At 44.4% G+C, this 16,040-nt stretch overlaps 1 protein-coding gene across 1 annotated transcript; it reads left to right on the forward strand.

Moving 5' to 3' along the window:
• Window positions 1-1,220: 1,220 nt before the first annotated feature.
• On the forward strand, window positions 1,221-2,874 carry LOC133440945 (transmembrane protein 158). Its single transcript, XM_061718290.1, has one exon. It carries the CDS (start codon window positions 1,564-1,566, stop codon window positions 2,290-2,292), a length of 729 nt encoding a protein of 242 aa, XP_061574274.1. The 5' UTR covers window positions 1,221-1,563; the 3' UTR covers window positions 2,293-2,874.
• The last annotated feature ends 13,166 nt before the right edge of the window (window positions 2,875-16,040 follow it).

Genomic DNA, 16,040 nt, shown 5'->3' on the forward strand with positions numbered 1-16,040 from the left:
ACCTATTTCTGATCATTTATTTCTAAATTTCACATTCAACCAATCATGTCACCACAGGAAAAGTCATATGAAGTAAAGGAATTTCAGTTAATCCTGGAGGGAGCTGATTTTAATAAATATAATTTTACTGAGAATCCCACTTAGTTATCTGTCACATCAACTTACTTTTAATGTATGCTTTAATCATTTAGAAGTTGAGGATGTTGTTGCAGTTTTGAAAGACAAATCTTCATATGTTCATTCTCAGTGAATACTAATTTCAGTTCCATAACAGTCTTTACTTGTCTGGTTCTCTTGATGCAACATCTATTTCTGACAGAAAACAGATCACGCAATTAGGCAAGTCCTGCAGGTGTTGTGTGTTTGTGAAGCCACTATTGTAAGTCTCGTAAAATAAGGTCCCTATTAGTTAGTCTTATTTAAATTCTAAAATGTTGCTTTTATGATTTAGTGGAGGAGGCACAAAAGTCTCGCTGTACAAGGCTGTTCTCAACTGTGCATTGCTGCAGCATCTGTTATTGTATCTCTGATCTTATCTTGTCACTAACTGATAATTCTTTGTTGGTGGTTTCGCAGTCTACAGAGGGTTTTGTGAAAGTGTTGCACATTAATGTAGATAACTAAAATAGGAGAAACCCCAGCATTTCAGGAGAATTGCTTCTTGTGGGGGAGAGTGCCCTTTCTTTTTGACTTTTGATCTTTTTTTAACAGCAGAGCTCTTGCATGCACAAAATCCTCATACATACTTTTCCATCAAAATTGTTTGTTCAGTGTATTGTGTGTACTGAGAGTTTTGTAGCATCCCGAGTATGAAATTTTAAAACAGATCAGCTGTGACTTTTTTTTTAATGCTGAAATCACAAGACTACTGTTTCTCAATGCTTTTTTTTTTGCAAAGTTCAATAAATCAAAAGTCAAAGAAAAGAAAAGTTTAGTAAATTTAACCTAACACTGACTTTGCACAAAGAGTTATAAACCCACCCATGAGCAGCATTAATCCTATTCTTATTCTTATTTCAGTAAGAAACTGGAGGGAAGATGTCAGTATGTTTGACATCCTCCCAAACACACAGTTATGTGCTGATTCTCGTCTCCAGAGATGAAATGATAACAGCCTTTCCCCTCATTAATATATGTATATTTTGTAACGTTTTTATTCATGGGGATAATTAACGGAGTGGCTTCCGTTGCGCATCTGTCCCTGCGCACTGGAGGCTCCCTGCTCACCACTCCCCTGTGTTTGGAGCTGTGCGTCCATTTAACGCAGAACCATAATTCAGGCTTCACACCTGGAGTGACGGAGCAGGAGGGGAGAGCAGGGGAGCTGCGGGCGCACTTGCTTCTCCTGCTCAGCGTTTTTTTTTTTTTTTGCAGGACAAGTTTGAAGAGCAAGACAGAGGCGACATCGCCAAAAGGGAGGGGCTGCGCGCACATGACACGCTCCGGAGTCCTCTGTTGGAATTTCTCCGCCGGGAGCTTGCGTTTTTAAACATCCCCAAACAACCCCGTCAGTCAGACAGACAGACAGAGCATCATGCGAGCAGGAGAGCCGCGCCCGGTGCCATGCTGAAGTCCTCCCCGACCCTGCTGCTGGCTCTGGTGGCCGCGCTGCTGCTGCTCATCCCGGCATGCCGAGGCTGGAGCGACGAGGACCTGCTCCTGCCGCCCGTCAACTCCTCCAACAGGTTCATGGCCAACCTGGACGTGGACGTGGACGTGCGCTTCTCCAAGAGGTCTGTGGAGGAGAGCGACCCCCCGCAGAGCCTGCAGCAGTCCCAGTCCCAGTGCAACGTGAGCGTCCACAGACTGCTGCCCACGTCCCTGGTGGCGCGCTGGGACAGCAGCCTGGGCTTCCAGTGCGACCTGCTCATCTACACCACCAACAACCACGGCAGGGCGTTCTTCTCCGCGTCCTTCAACCGGGCCATCTCCCCCGTGGTGGTGGAGCACCTGGGGGTGTCCGGGGGCCAGCAGGAGCTGCGGCTGTGCGTGGGCTGCGGGATGTCCCGCTACCGCAGGTTTGGCATGCAGGGCCAGGGCCAGGGCCAGGGGGGCAGGTCCAAGGGCCAGCACGCCGGGGAGCAGGTCACTTTCTGCTGCGTGGATTTCAGCCTGGATGAACTGAAGGGGGACAAAAGTTGGAGGCTGAACAGAAAGCCAATCGAGTCCACACTTGTGGCTTGTTTCATGACTTTGGTCATCATCGTGTGGAGTGTTGCTGCTCTCATATGGCCGGTGCCCATCATTGCAGGATTTCTGCCCAACGGGATGGAGCAAAGGAGACCGAGATAACTGAAAGATAATTCTAAAGCCTGATTTAACTCTGCCTGTGCTGCCTATACCTAAATTGTAGCCATTCAACTGTACAGATCGGTGAATGAATGAAGGCTCTTTGGGATGTTCTGGTTGTTCTTTACCCTTTAGACCTTCTCCTCTTTGGGACAACCAAGGTAAAGTATGAAGGATTATTATACTAGCCAACATATACTGGGACCAATGTGTTTTGTATACCCTTTAGGCCTTCCCATAGATTTGCCCATGTAATTGTATACTGTGCAAACTGTTCTCTTTAAACAGTGTTTGTATAGTTTTTAATCTTTCTAGACAGTTGTTTGCCTTACCCCATGTGTAGGACTTTTGCACTGGAAACTAAACTTTAAAGTGTGTTGTCACCTACAATCGGATACCTAATCTATACTCAGTTACAAGTAAATGTGATATTTTTGCTGAAAAAACTCTGACGAATAAATGTCCTTTATGACTCACATATATGGAGACAATTAAAAATCCTATATTGTTAGATTTATAATGTCAAGTTCATTATATATGTTTATTTCTATCTATGTTCCAAGACTTTGAATGAAAATAAAATCAATTACATACTACTTTCTCTCACTTGTTCACTTGTTCACTTGTTCTAACTAAATCAGTTGAGTCCATGCTATTTTGTAGATAGCAGAAAAAGTATTTTGATACAACACAATCTAACGTTTGGGGTCTTAGCGAACTGATTTTTTTTTTACCTTGCTCACTTTGCAGATAAACATAACTAAATGCAAAAAAGTCTCTGACCCTGCAGTAAACTGATTTCATACATAATTGTGTTTTTGCATAAAACGATAGACACAAAAAAATAATAAAATAGTCCAGTGTGTCAAATGACTCACAAGAATTATAATGACTTTGAAGAGGAAGGTTGTTTACACTCTAACTCAGATTAACCTAATTTCTTTCACATTCATTGCATTGCAAATCTTGCGCCATGTGTGACATCACATATAAGATGGTAAAGAGCGTTTTCCTTTCCAACTTATCAATAATCGTCTTTTGAAGGAATTACCTTGATATGCTTGACAAATTTTCCCCCAAACCAATTAACATTTAACCATGCACAGCTTCATCCTGTTTACTGCTGCTGTAAGAGACCGCAAAACATTTGGGCCTTCAAAAACTTGTCTGACCAGTTTGGGATGTTGAAGAGTGAAGATGTTTTCTTATATCCAAACCTTCAGGTTTTTATATTCCTCAATAATGAAGGGGGGTGAATTTTATATTTTGTGAAAACATTTTGTCTGCATGTTGTTGTTACCTAGGAAATACATGTGATGCTTCCAGGAAACCTTTCCCCCATCCAACAGTTATGTGGCCCATCCGAGCTATAAATGGGCTGGAAGTCGGGCCCCACATGGGATTGTCCACTGTTTCTACAACAGCCCCATGTGAGCCATCAACTTGAGTTTAGTTGGTCAAAGTGGGACTTACATAAGGCACCCATTTTGAGTCCCTGCCTATATCACCCCTGTACACCATGAAGATTTAAAAATTTCAAGCAGTCACATGGGGCCAACGTGGACTCAAACAATCCCATATGGAACCCCATTTTTCAGCTCATTTACATCTCAAATGGGCCTAATACAAATGTTCCCTCGGCAGTTCTTGTATCCCATTTACATTTCTCAAACATTTTGGCCTTTTTTTTTTATTTATTTATTTATCAGAGCAACTGATTGATTAGTTGTTTATTTGTACATTTGTTTATCTAGTAATTTTTGAGAATCTACAGTCATGTTACTGTAGATTCTCTGTACAGAATCAACTCTACAGAGCCACATGTTCTATAAATTGGTTATAAATATTTTGATTCCTAACACCTTCGTCTCCACAGTTTCAGGTGACTTTAGATCAGTGGGGAGAGATGGGAGACGTTAGGAAGGTGGTGGGTCTGCTATTTGAATGTTGACTAATTGTTGTTGATAACCTTAACAGGAACGTCTCATCAAGCATAGTAGTTAGACGCTAATTTCTAAAATGATCTTGACCGTTTATTTGTTGATTTGCTGAATGTGAATGTGTTTGAGAAAGTTGATCCTTAGGGGGATTTTTTTTCCTTACCAAATAGGAACCTCAGTAGTTTGTGGAACAACGATACACAGCCAACAGCCTGGCACCTCCTCCTCATGCTGGTCACCAGCCTGGTCACACTGCAGTGGGATGGCATCGTTCTTCAACCAGCATCAGTGGCAAGTCAGCCAACGTTGGTCACTCTGGCATTGTGGGATCAGCACGCCCAAGCTGATCCCACAAGTGTTCAATGGGGTTGAGGTCAGGACTGCTGGTAGGCCATGTCATCCTCTCCACTCCCACATTCAGGAGGTTGTCTCTGTTAAACCTAGCTCTGTGGGGACAAACGTTGTCATCTTGGAGGATAGAGTTCAGTCCCAGACTGTGGAGATATGGTATCGCCACTGGTTGCAGAATCTTGATATCTCTCTGCATTGAGATTGCCTCCAATGATGACGAGCCTTGTTTTTCCAGTTAGGGAGATGCTGCACCATCACACTGCCTCCACCAAAAGATGTTACTCTATCGGTGTCAGCATAGTGTTCTCCGTGCCTTCTCCATTCTTTGATCCTACGATCCAACTGCCATATCTGGACTCATCGCTGAACACAATGGTCCTACTACTACTACTACTACTACTACCGGTACTATTACTATTACTACTACTACTACTACTACTACTAGTACTACTAGTAGGCTACTGTCATTTAGCAGACACTTACTGTATATCCAAAGCGACTACATCTGAGGGAACAACACAAGCAAGAAATCACATAGGAGGGTACAGCGTGGATAGTTGCTGGTCAGACTGCTGTGAGTCCAGTTGGACACGGGTGCTGCCATGCTAGTGCTAGAGGGCACCATTACTTCTAACTGTGACACCACCCTCAACATCATCATCAGCCCAAAGTTTGCAAAGTATGCCAGAAAGTGTTACTTGTAAGAAATTGTCTCTCTGCCATTAAAGGACAGCACCCCTGTCCCAGTGGAGTTTAAATACTTCATACCTCAAGATGTAATCAGAGTTGACATTTTGCAATTATAAAATATATAAACATGTTGACATTATGCAGTAATGGTGAATTTATTTGTTGATGAAGACTTGTGCAGCGCTACATCATTCAGGAAGACACTGGTTCCCTCCCTTTACTGGATTTTCAATGCAGGTTCATCTGAATTATAAAGGCCCAACCAGCACTCAAGTTAGACTAGATGGGCCTAAGACAGATCAATCCATCTGAAAGATGTCCAGACACAACTATACTCTGCATGTAGAGGAACTTGCACTCAGATCCTGATTCAGGGCAGTTTTTCTTTGGATGTCCAAACAGGCCAGAAACTGCAGAATGACCGGTTTATTGTGTCTGTGGGAGAGCAAATAAAGGGTAAGTTCATTTTATTCTTTGTGCTCTAATTATTCTCCTGTGAATCTTGCAGAGTCGTTGTTTAATTCATCATCTTCTCTCCTAGCCCTTGCTAAAATTTCTGTCACATTGACAAAAGACTCATCAGTGCTGCTCTCACCAAATTACCCGCATGGTTTTCCTGATAACGACTGGATGCAGTGGTTTTTCCACGTCCCAATAAAAAACAAGGCAACTGTCCAGTTTCTGCAACTCACACAGCCGCTGTGTTTGAAGAAGGAAACAGTAGTGGAGTACTACGACTGGTCTCTGCTGACAGCAGTGATGAGTTTTATCAGCTGTTCAGTTCCCACCTCAACAAGGTCCTTCAGTTCCCGACAGATCTCAGGCACATCCTGCCACATCTAGCCCCTGAAGGTGGTGGACAATGACATTTGCTAGAGAGAGGACCAAAATGAGCAGGAATGCTCTCTGAATCTGGGGCCACATCTTGATCTAGAGCAGGGGCGATTTTAGCATCAGAGCTTTGGGGGGGCTCAGCCTACCAAAGTTCATGGACCACAGAACCCCTAGGGGGGTCCGGGGGCATGCCCCCCCGGAAGAAAAATTTGTAGATTTTAAGTAAAAATGGATCAATCTGGTGCACTTTGAGGTCAAAATGAAGAGACTAGATCTATGAAGACCTATACACATCAATATCTTCTTTACTGTTCTGTGGTTTTACAGCGATGAAAAAATAATTGTTTCCCTATATATATTCTGCATACAGGTTATGGTAGAATTTTGCTTGCATAAATAATACCAAAATCACTTCAGGGGAGACTCAAGTAAAGTAATATTTTGCTTTGTAGGCAAAAGTAAAATTAAATCAAATCAAATGGAACTTCCTAACTTATTGGCTGGAATAATATTCCGACAAGATAATAATATACTGTAAGCTAAAGCAGGAGTTTGCAGTCAACTAGTTGAAAAGCAGCCACTTGCGATTCTGAAGGGCTTAATTTCATTCAGAAGACAAGAGACCCGTTTGAAAATATGTTCTTCACTTATGCCCATATTGTTTCTCAAAAGACATTGCATCCATTTAGACCCGCTTTACTGCGAGCTAGCATGATGGCTGGCTGGCTTGGTGTGTCATGGTAGCCTTGCCAATCGTCACCTGTCTGGCAGGCACATGACAAGTTATTTTGTTTAGCTACTACAACGGTATGCGCTAATTTGCACATCAATATGCGCTAATTGAGTAACTAACGACTCTGACTGCTCAATGCTCACCTCACAGTCTCATCATGAGTGGGGACTGGGGAGAATGATTGTTGACTGTAAAAGGCTACTTCGTTGTGTGTGTGTGTGTGTGTGACCTGTGTGAAGTGAAGGGATTAGGCACATAGATGGAGGAGGGAGCGCCTGGCAGTAGCGGTTCTAGAAACTTTTCGGGTGGGCTGAGTCAGGGCCCCCTTGGTGGGATGAACCCCCCTAAATAGACTGGGCTGTAACTTCAGAATCATGTAACCCTGTAGGCATTTTTGAGGAAAAGATGGCATACAGCATTTTTTGAAAGATCAATGTGTCCCAAACCAGAATCCACCGTATGCCAAAAAAATTAGACCCCTGGTTTTCTATATTCCCACATTCAAGATGGCCACCCCTTATGGTAAATTGGACTGTAAACGCTGTTGCCTATCCTGGTATAGGCTCATAGATCAAGCAATTCCTAAGTTCCAATAATACTGTGTTTGGTATCATTTTAAAGGAGACATTTATAGCTGTCTTTCAAACCTAAAGTTGAACTTTTCTGACATACTTGGAGGTCAATAGAGCTCCAGAAACCCCAGAGAATGTTAATTTTTCACCATTTTCGCCTATGTTATTTTTATTTGTATTAAGTCTGTGACACCTAGGAATACCACAGACATAAAAAACAAGTACAGCAATACTGACTTTCATATACAGTTTCAGAAAATGTATAATATCACCATATTATTTCTATCTTGTGGGTGATTGTGTGCTGGAATTCGTGGGCAGTTAGGATGCTGAAATACCGCAGTCAAGCAGCAGGTGGCGAGTTGCCACAACAACGACTTAGCAAGACAACTAGCTAACATGGATGTTGCCAGTGCAAATATATGTGGTGGTGTTCATCTCCTCTATTAAGGGTGAGTAACAGTAACAATAATTTTGAAAAGATGAATCATGTGTTTAAGTTAATCAAGTCATTTAAAAAAAATATCAACCAATTTCCTGGATTAAAGTTAAAGGGTTCAGTCAGTGAGAACATCAATGATGTCCGTTTCGGCATGTTTCGGTTGCAAACCAAAGCCATGCACTGCATCTTGTCAGTGCCAAAAGTCAAGTGACTGTTGCATGAATATGTAGGCCTAAAGCACTGAAGACAAAAATGTATAGCTCATCACTCACTCATCTTCTTCCGCTTATCCGTTCCCGGGTCGCGGGGGCAGCAAAGTCAGCAGGGATGCCCAGACTTCCCTCACCCCATACACCTCCTCCAGCTCTTCCGGGGGGAGTCCGAGGCGTTCCCAGGCCAGCCGAGAGACATAGTCTCTCCAGCGTGTCCTGGATCTTCCCCGGGGTCTCCTGCCGGAGGGACATGCCTCGACTCGACTCCGAGCTCCTCCCGGGTGACCGAACTCCTCACCCTATCTCTAAGGGAGCATCCAGCCACCCTGCGGAGGAAACTCATCTCGGCCGTTTGTACCCGCGATCTTGTCCTTTCGGTCACTACCCAAAGTTCATGACCATAGGTGAGGGTAGGTGCATAGATTGACCGGTAAATCGAGAGCTTTGCCTTTCGACTCAGCTCCTTCTTCACTACGACGGTCCGGTACATCGACCGCATAACTGAGGACGCTGCACCGATCCGTCTGTCAATCTCCCGCTCCATCGTTCCCTCACTCGTGAACAAGACCCCGAGATACTTGAACTCCTCCACCTGAGGCAGGACTTCTCCACCCACCCGGAGAAGGCACGCCACTCTTTCCCGGTGGAGAACCATGGCCTCGGTTTTGGAGGTGCTGATTCCCATCCCTGCCGCATCGCACTCTGCCTCAAACCGCCCCAGCACATGCTGAAGGTCCCGGTCTGATGAAGCCAACCGGACAACATCATCTGCAAAAAGCAGAGATGAAATCCTGAGGTTCCCAAACCGGATCCCCGCCGGCCCCTGGCTGCGCCTAGAAATCCTGTCCATAAAAATTATGAACAGGACCGGTGACAAAGGGCAGCCCTGCCGGAGTCCAACATGCATCGGGAACAAGTCTGATCTACTGCCTGCAATGCGAACCAAACTCCTGCTCCGATCATACAGAGACCGGACAGCCCTTAGTAGAGGGCCCCGGACTCCATACTCACTCAGCACCCCCCACAGAATGGCACGAGGGACACGGTCAAATGCCTTCTCCAGAGCCACAAAACACATGTAGACTGGTTGGGCAAATTCCCACGAACCCTCGAGCACCCTGCGGAGGGTATAGAGCTGGTCCAGTGTTCCACGACCGGGACAAAAACCGCATTGTTCCTCCTGAATCCGAGGTTCAACTATCGGCCGTAATCTCCTCTCCAGTACCCTGGCGTAGCCTTTCCCCGGGAGGCTGAGAAGTGTGATGCCCCTGTAGTTGGAACACACTCTCCAGTCCCCCTTTTTAAAGAGAGGCACCACCACCCCGGTTTGCCACTCCAACGGTACTGTTCCCTTCATCCATGCAATGTCGCAGAGGCGTGTCAGCCAAGACAGCCCTACGACATCCAGAGACTTGAGGTACTCAGGGCAAATCTCATCCACCCCCGGTGCCACTGAGGAGCTTACGAAACCACCTCAGTGACCTCGGCTTGGGTGATGGATGAGCACGCCTCCGAGCCCCAACTCTCTGCTTCCTCAGTGGAAAGCATGTCAGTCGGGTTAAGGAGATCCTCAAAGTATTCCTTCCACCGTCCGACAATGTCCCCAGTTGAGGTCAACAGCTCCCCACCAGCACCATAAACGGTGCCGGCAGAGTACTGCTTCCCCCTTCTGAGGCGCCGAACGGTCCTCCAGAATTTCCTCGAGGCCGACCGAAAGTCTTCCTCCATGGCCTCCCCGAACTCCTCCCAGACCCGAGTTTTTGCCTCCAGGACTGCCCGAGCCGCGGCTCGCTTGGCCTGCCGGTACCTATTTACTGCGTCAGGAGTCCCACCGGCCAACATAGCCCGGTAGGACTCCTTCTTCAGTCTGACGGCATCCTGTACTTCCGGTGTCCACCACCGGGTTCTAGGATTGCCGCCACAACAGGCACCGGAGACCTTGCGTCCGCAGCTTCGAGCCGCCGCGTTGACAATGGAGGCAGAGAACATGGTCCACTCGGACTCGATGTCCCCCGCCTCCCCCGGGATCTGAGAGAAGTTCTCTCGGAGGTGAGAGTTGAAGATGTTCCTGACAGAGGACTCGGCCAGACGTTCCCAACAGACCCTCACAATCCGTTTGGGTCTGCCCGGTCTGTCCAACCTCCTCCTCCGCCAGCGCATCCAACTCACCACCAGGTGGTGATCAGTTGACAGCTCAGCCCCTCTCTTCACCCGAGTGTCCAAGACATGCGGCCGAAGGTCAGATGAAACGACAACAAAGTCGATCATTGACCTCCGGCCTAGGGTGTCCTGGTGCCACGTGCACTGATGGACACCCTTATGCCTGAACATGGTGTTCGTGATGGACAAACTGTGACTCGCACAGAAGTCCAACAACAAAACACCGCTCGGGTTCAGATCGGGGAGGCCGTTCCTCCCAATCACGCCTCTCCAGGTATCACTGTCATTGCCCACGTGAGCGTTGAAGTCCCCCAGTAGAACAATGGAGTCCCCAGTTGGAGCACTATCAAGTACTCCTCCCAGGGACTCCAAGAAGGCCGGGTACTCCCCACTGCTGTTCGGCCCGTAGGCACAAACAACAGTGAGAGACCTATCCCCGACCCGAAGGCGCAGGGAAGCGACCCTCGCGTTCACCGGGGTGAACTCCAACACATGGAGACTGAGCTGGGGGGCTATAACCAAGCCCACACCAGCCCGCCGCCTCTCACCATGGGCAACTCCAGAGTCCTGGAGGGTCCAGCCCCCTTCAAGGAGCTGGGTTCCAGAGCCCAAGCTATGTGTGGAGGTGAGCCCGACTATCTCTAGCCGGTATCTCTCAACCTCACGCACAAGCTCCGGCTCCTTCCCCCCCAGCGAGGTGACATTCCATGTCCCCACTGCGAGGGTTTTGGTCCAGGGATTGGGTCGTCGAGGCCCCGCCTGCTACCCAGTCCACAATGCACCAGCTCATCACGGACCTTCCTGCGGGTGGTGGGCCTACAGGAAGGCGGGCCCACGTCGCTGTTTCGGGCTGAGCCCGGCCGGGTCCCACGGGCAAAGACCCGGCCACCAGGCGCTCGCCTACGAGCCCAAACCCCAGGCCTGGCTCCAGCGAGGGGCCCCAGTGACGCCGATCCGGGCAACGTTACGGTCCTTTGTTCTTTCTCCTCCATGATTGGTGTGAACCGCTCTTAGTCTGGCCCGTCACCCAGGACCTGTTTGCCATGGGAGTCCCTACCAGGGGCGTAATGCCCCCGACAACATAGCTCCTAGGATCACTCGGGCACACAAACCCCTCCACCACAGTAAGGTGGCGCTTCAAGGAGGGGAAAAATGTGATTGTTCAGTGAAATTTTTGATGAATTAAATTGATGAAAATCACTCAGGCCTTTGAATATTGCTTACTAATAATGTGGTAGTCTTTACAAAATGCTGGTCCAAAGAATGAATGGTGGTGAATGGGACTGAGCTGGTTACAGCTATTTCAAGCCTTATAATAACTTCTCACAAAGAAAAAGTATGGTTATATCATAAATTTCCTGACTCCTCAAAGTCCATTGGGTATTGTGGTTGTTGTCTTTTGGGTCGTTGATATCTCTTGATCCCAGAAGATAAAATTAACTAGATAGTTTAGGCGAAAAATTGTATGGAAATGTGTGTAATTTATGGTTTAAGGAGGCCGTGTGACCTCTATGTTTGTCAGAAAAACACAACCATGGGCTCAGATAAAAGCTGAGAGGGTCCCCTTTACATTGATACCAAACAATCATATATCTACTATTGACAAATAGGAAACTGATCACCATTTCTAACTTTAGGCGACAAATCAATAGTTGTGCTAATTAATCAATAATTATGACTAAACGATAACTTTGACAGCTTAGCATACGGCAGAAATGGATTCAGCACAAAAAAATCATACAGAAACAATAGAGAAAGTGCTTTTCCTCAAAAATGCCTACCATGTTGTTTTCTAAGGGGCTTTTGAAATTTTCGGCCCTGACTAAAATGTTTGTCAGCACACCCTAAGAACATAGAGGGGGGAACTCACACACAGCGCATTGAGTGGAATCAGAAACTGCTAGTAATGACCACCAGAGGGGAAAAAAAAAAAAAAAAAAAAAAAAAAAAAAAAATTGTCTCTATTTTTTTGGGGGGGCTGAGACTTCTTTTGGGGGGGCTCAAGCCCCCCCAAAAAGGGCCTAGTGGCGCCCCTGATCTAGAGGGAGAAAACTGAGCACTTGATTGGATTCAGCTTTCTGATTTTCGCTAGCCCAATTTGAACTTTGTAATTTTCCTTCCCTCACATTTGTGAGATTGCGTACTGTTCTGCCTTTCAACAAGCTTTTTCTTCTCATCAAATGAAGCTTGTGAAGAAAAAAAATTAAAAACTCTGTTCGAACCTGCTGTATTTGTTCTTAAAAGAAGACAATTTTGTTGTTGTGACAAGTCTGCCAGTACAAATTTTCTTTTTGTTTTACTTTAATGTCATTCTTTTACATGTATTAGTCATGTTACTGTAGGGTTTTTATGTGACTCATAAGGCTTAAAAAGGGAGAATTGTTTCTGTTGCAATACATTTTACAGCATGCTGCCAGATATTGTACTGACCTGCAGCAGCAGTATATTTTATGTACAGAGTTGTATATTTCTATTGTCACTGCTTTAACCAGAGCTGTACTCTAGATACTCTAGATCATTACATAGAATTTCCCCACACCGATCAAAGAACTCTTTGGGATTTAACAAAAAAAATGTTTCCAGGCCTTTTTGGCCCAAGGAAGAGTGTAATGAAAGGTTTTATTTTTGCTGTAAGGAGGAGAATTATATGAAACCATACTCTGTCGAGTTCTCATGAACGATCTGTTGCGTATTAAGGGAAGTTTTGATGATGTTTTCTTTCTTTCTCTGGTAACTTAGGGACTCGTGCGTTGGGGGTTCTACTGAGCCACAAAACATTCAACTTAGACATCTACACCAATCACCTATCAATCTGCTGAAAATTTTTCAGGATGGTGTTACTTCCATAAACCTTTTTTTATTCTTTCCCAGATATATATAGTTTATTTGCTGGCATCAATGGTGACAAAGATCTGTTTCAATTTAGAGAGTTTTTCATTTTTCTGGAAATGGCATTTCAGTTTCATGCAGTTGGTGAAAACTTTGAGTTAGTTATCTGTGGACCAGTAAAGCGTCATGCCAGCAGAGGAGATGTACCCTGGGCCATGCTGACCTGCTCCCCAACGCTCCTGCTGGCTCTGATTGTGAAGCCTCATCTGACACAGTTTCCCTGCAGATCTGTTCTGTTCTGTTCTGTTCTGTTCTGTTCTGTTCTGTTCTGTTCTGTTCTGTTCTGTTCTGTTCTGTTCTGTTCTGGGGTTGATGTGCACATTCGGCACCAGATCTGTTTGTTTTTTTTTTTTAATAGCTTTCGTATCACATGACCAAGGGTTTCCAAATCTATGCTGACTTAAAGGGCTAAAATAAAATAATGAGACACAACTCTTTTCACTGTATTTGAGGACTTCTTCAATTTTATACCAATTTTATATGAAAAAATAATGTTTTTCATTGTCATGTATATTATTTTCAATAGCTTTGCACCAGTGACCCTGACTCCAACGCTAATAGGTATTTTAAAGGAGCCGTCTGTAAGAAATGACCAAAACTGGTACTGCAGTCACTTTCAAAATATTGTTGAGCGGCGTGTACCCTCCCCCTCCTCCCCCCGACCAGAGGTTGCCAGGTAGGCTGCAGAATGCAGCAGGAACGTAGGCTGCCATGGCTGCGATAATTAGAGCCGAGCTGGCAACCCGGATGCAGAAACAATACTGACTTGGTGATTGGGAGATAGGTGGAGGGTGGAGCTTCAGAAACAGTACTGACTTGGTGATTGGGAGATAGGTGGAGGGTGGAGCTTCAGAAACAGTACTGACTTGTGATTGGGAGATAGGTGGAGGGTGGAGCTTCAGAAACAGTACTGACTTGTGATTGGGAGATAGGTGGAGGGTGGAGCTTCAGAAACAGTACTGACTTGTGATTGGGAGATAGGTGGAGGGTGGAGCTTCAGGCCAAAACAAAAAATGACAACATAAACATCAGTTGAGGGCTGCAACTCCTCTTTTTAAACTGGAATATCCTGGCTTGAGTGCTGTTGTCAGTGACATAAGTATTTGAAATGAACATGATTTTTAAATGTCTGTTGACATATCAGGGTCATTTTATGATTTGTTTTATTATCGCTCTTACATAAAGCTCCTTTAAGGATTTATAAATCAAATAAAACACATTTGCATTTGAACACTTTCTCTATTTCAAATTAATCTCAACATGGAAATTCCAGATTGTTATAGATTTTCATGATTTTTCAGCCATGTGACATAATGATTCTCAACCAATGCAATCTCATTTACATCTTTATTTTGCATTTGAAGACCTTTTCTATTTTATGTGAATATCAATGTGTAAAAATGTTGATTCTTATTGATTGGTATGTAGTTTTTCTCAATAGCCATTGTAGCTGCGGGCTATGAGACCTCCTGGCCTGGACGGCTCCCTGTTACCATTTCCTCACCTGGATCCTCTGTGCCTAGCCATGTCTGCACCGTGTGTCTGTGTGTGTGTGGGGAGGGGGGGGGGGGGGGGGGGGGGGGGCGGGGGGGGGGGGGGGGGGGGGGTTTATGTTATGTATATGTTTGTGGAAAGCACTTTGTGTTACATTTTTTGTATGAAAGGTGCTTTACAAATAAAGTTTGATTTGATTTGATTTGATTTGATTTGATTTGACATAATCAATTATTTATTTTAATGTATTTTTTTCCAATAGATTTCAAACCATGCAACCTAGGGACTCTAAATCAATGCCAAATTATAAGACGGAAAAGTTTGCATTTCCTTTGAAATGCAGGGCTGAGCACTGAGAGCTATACTTTGCTGGAAAAAATCTGAATCCAGATTTTCACAAAATCTTGAATGGTGTTTCTAAGTATGCTGAAATCATAAGGTCTGAAAGAGATGGCAAATTTTCAAGGATTTGAAGATTTCCCGGTTTCAATGGGTTTTAGAATATCTTAAAAATGTTGAGGATTTGAAGGACCAAAAGTCAGAACAGGAAAAAGCTGAATGAGCTGAACATTTGATACCAGAATGGCTTAAATAGCTCAAGGAATGCAGAACTAAATAGCCGGCGCAAATTGGCGAAAGACACTATAATAAAGAAAAAAAGGATCACAACATGTTGAAAGCTGACTAAGAATTCAACCAAATATGAGACACGTCTATTTGCTTCATGTTTTATTGATTTCTTTATTTACTTATTCTATTTTATATTAATGAATTGATTCTATCAACTGCAACACAGACTGCTACATGAGATTGTTCCTGCCCACAGCCACAACTATGACTCTTTGAAGAAGCTGAAATATCAAAAGCTATTACAACATCCAGTTTCCTTTTGGGATTCATGAAGTATTATTTAATTGAGTTGGTGATTCTAAATTTCCCACAGGAGTGAGTGTGAGTGGTTGTTTGTTTGTATGTGACCGTGTAATGAACTGGCAACTGCTCCAGCAAGTACCCCTGTCTTTCACCCAACGAGAACTGACATAGACTCCAACGGATCCTCGTGGCCCTAAACAGGAATAAACAGGTTTAGATAATGGATTCATTTTATTACTGGATATCTATCTTCATAAAGATTATTATCAATAGCTTTCAAACCACATAACTTGGTGTTTTCAAATTTATGCGCAATTTTAGAAACTCAAGCCATATCTTTTTGCATTAGATTTGAGAACTTATTCTAATATTTAAGAAATGTTATATGAAAAAAAAATCAAATTTATATTTATATATTTCTAATAGCTTTCACACCACGTGACATGTCATTCCAAACCTAAGCTTAACCATAGGACTTCAAAGATCAAATGAAACATGTCTCTATTTTGCATTTAATTACTTTTTCTTTTTATATTATTTGATGTGAAATAATGACTGTTA

This window comes from Cololabis saira, chromosome 3 (assembly GCF_033807715.1).
Source record: "Cololabis saira isolate AMF1-May2022 chromosome 3, fColSai1.1, whole genome shotgun sequence".
Classification (NCBI taxonomy): Eukaryota; Metazoa; Chordata; class Actinopteri; order Beloniformes; family Belonidae; genus Cololabis; species Cololabis saira.

What these genes read in the sequence shown, in the direction of transcription:
- LOC133440945 (XM_061718290.1), top strand. Translation starts at nt 1,564, where the DNA reads ATGCTGAAGTCCTCCCCGACCCTGCTGCTGGCTCTGGTGGCCGCGCTG.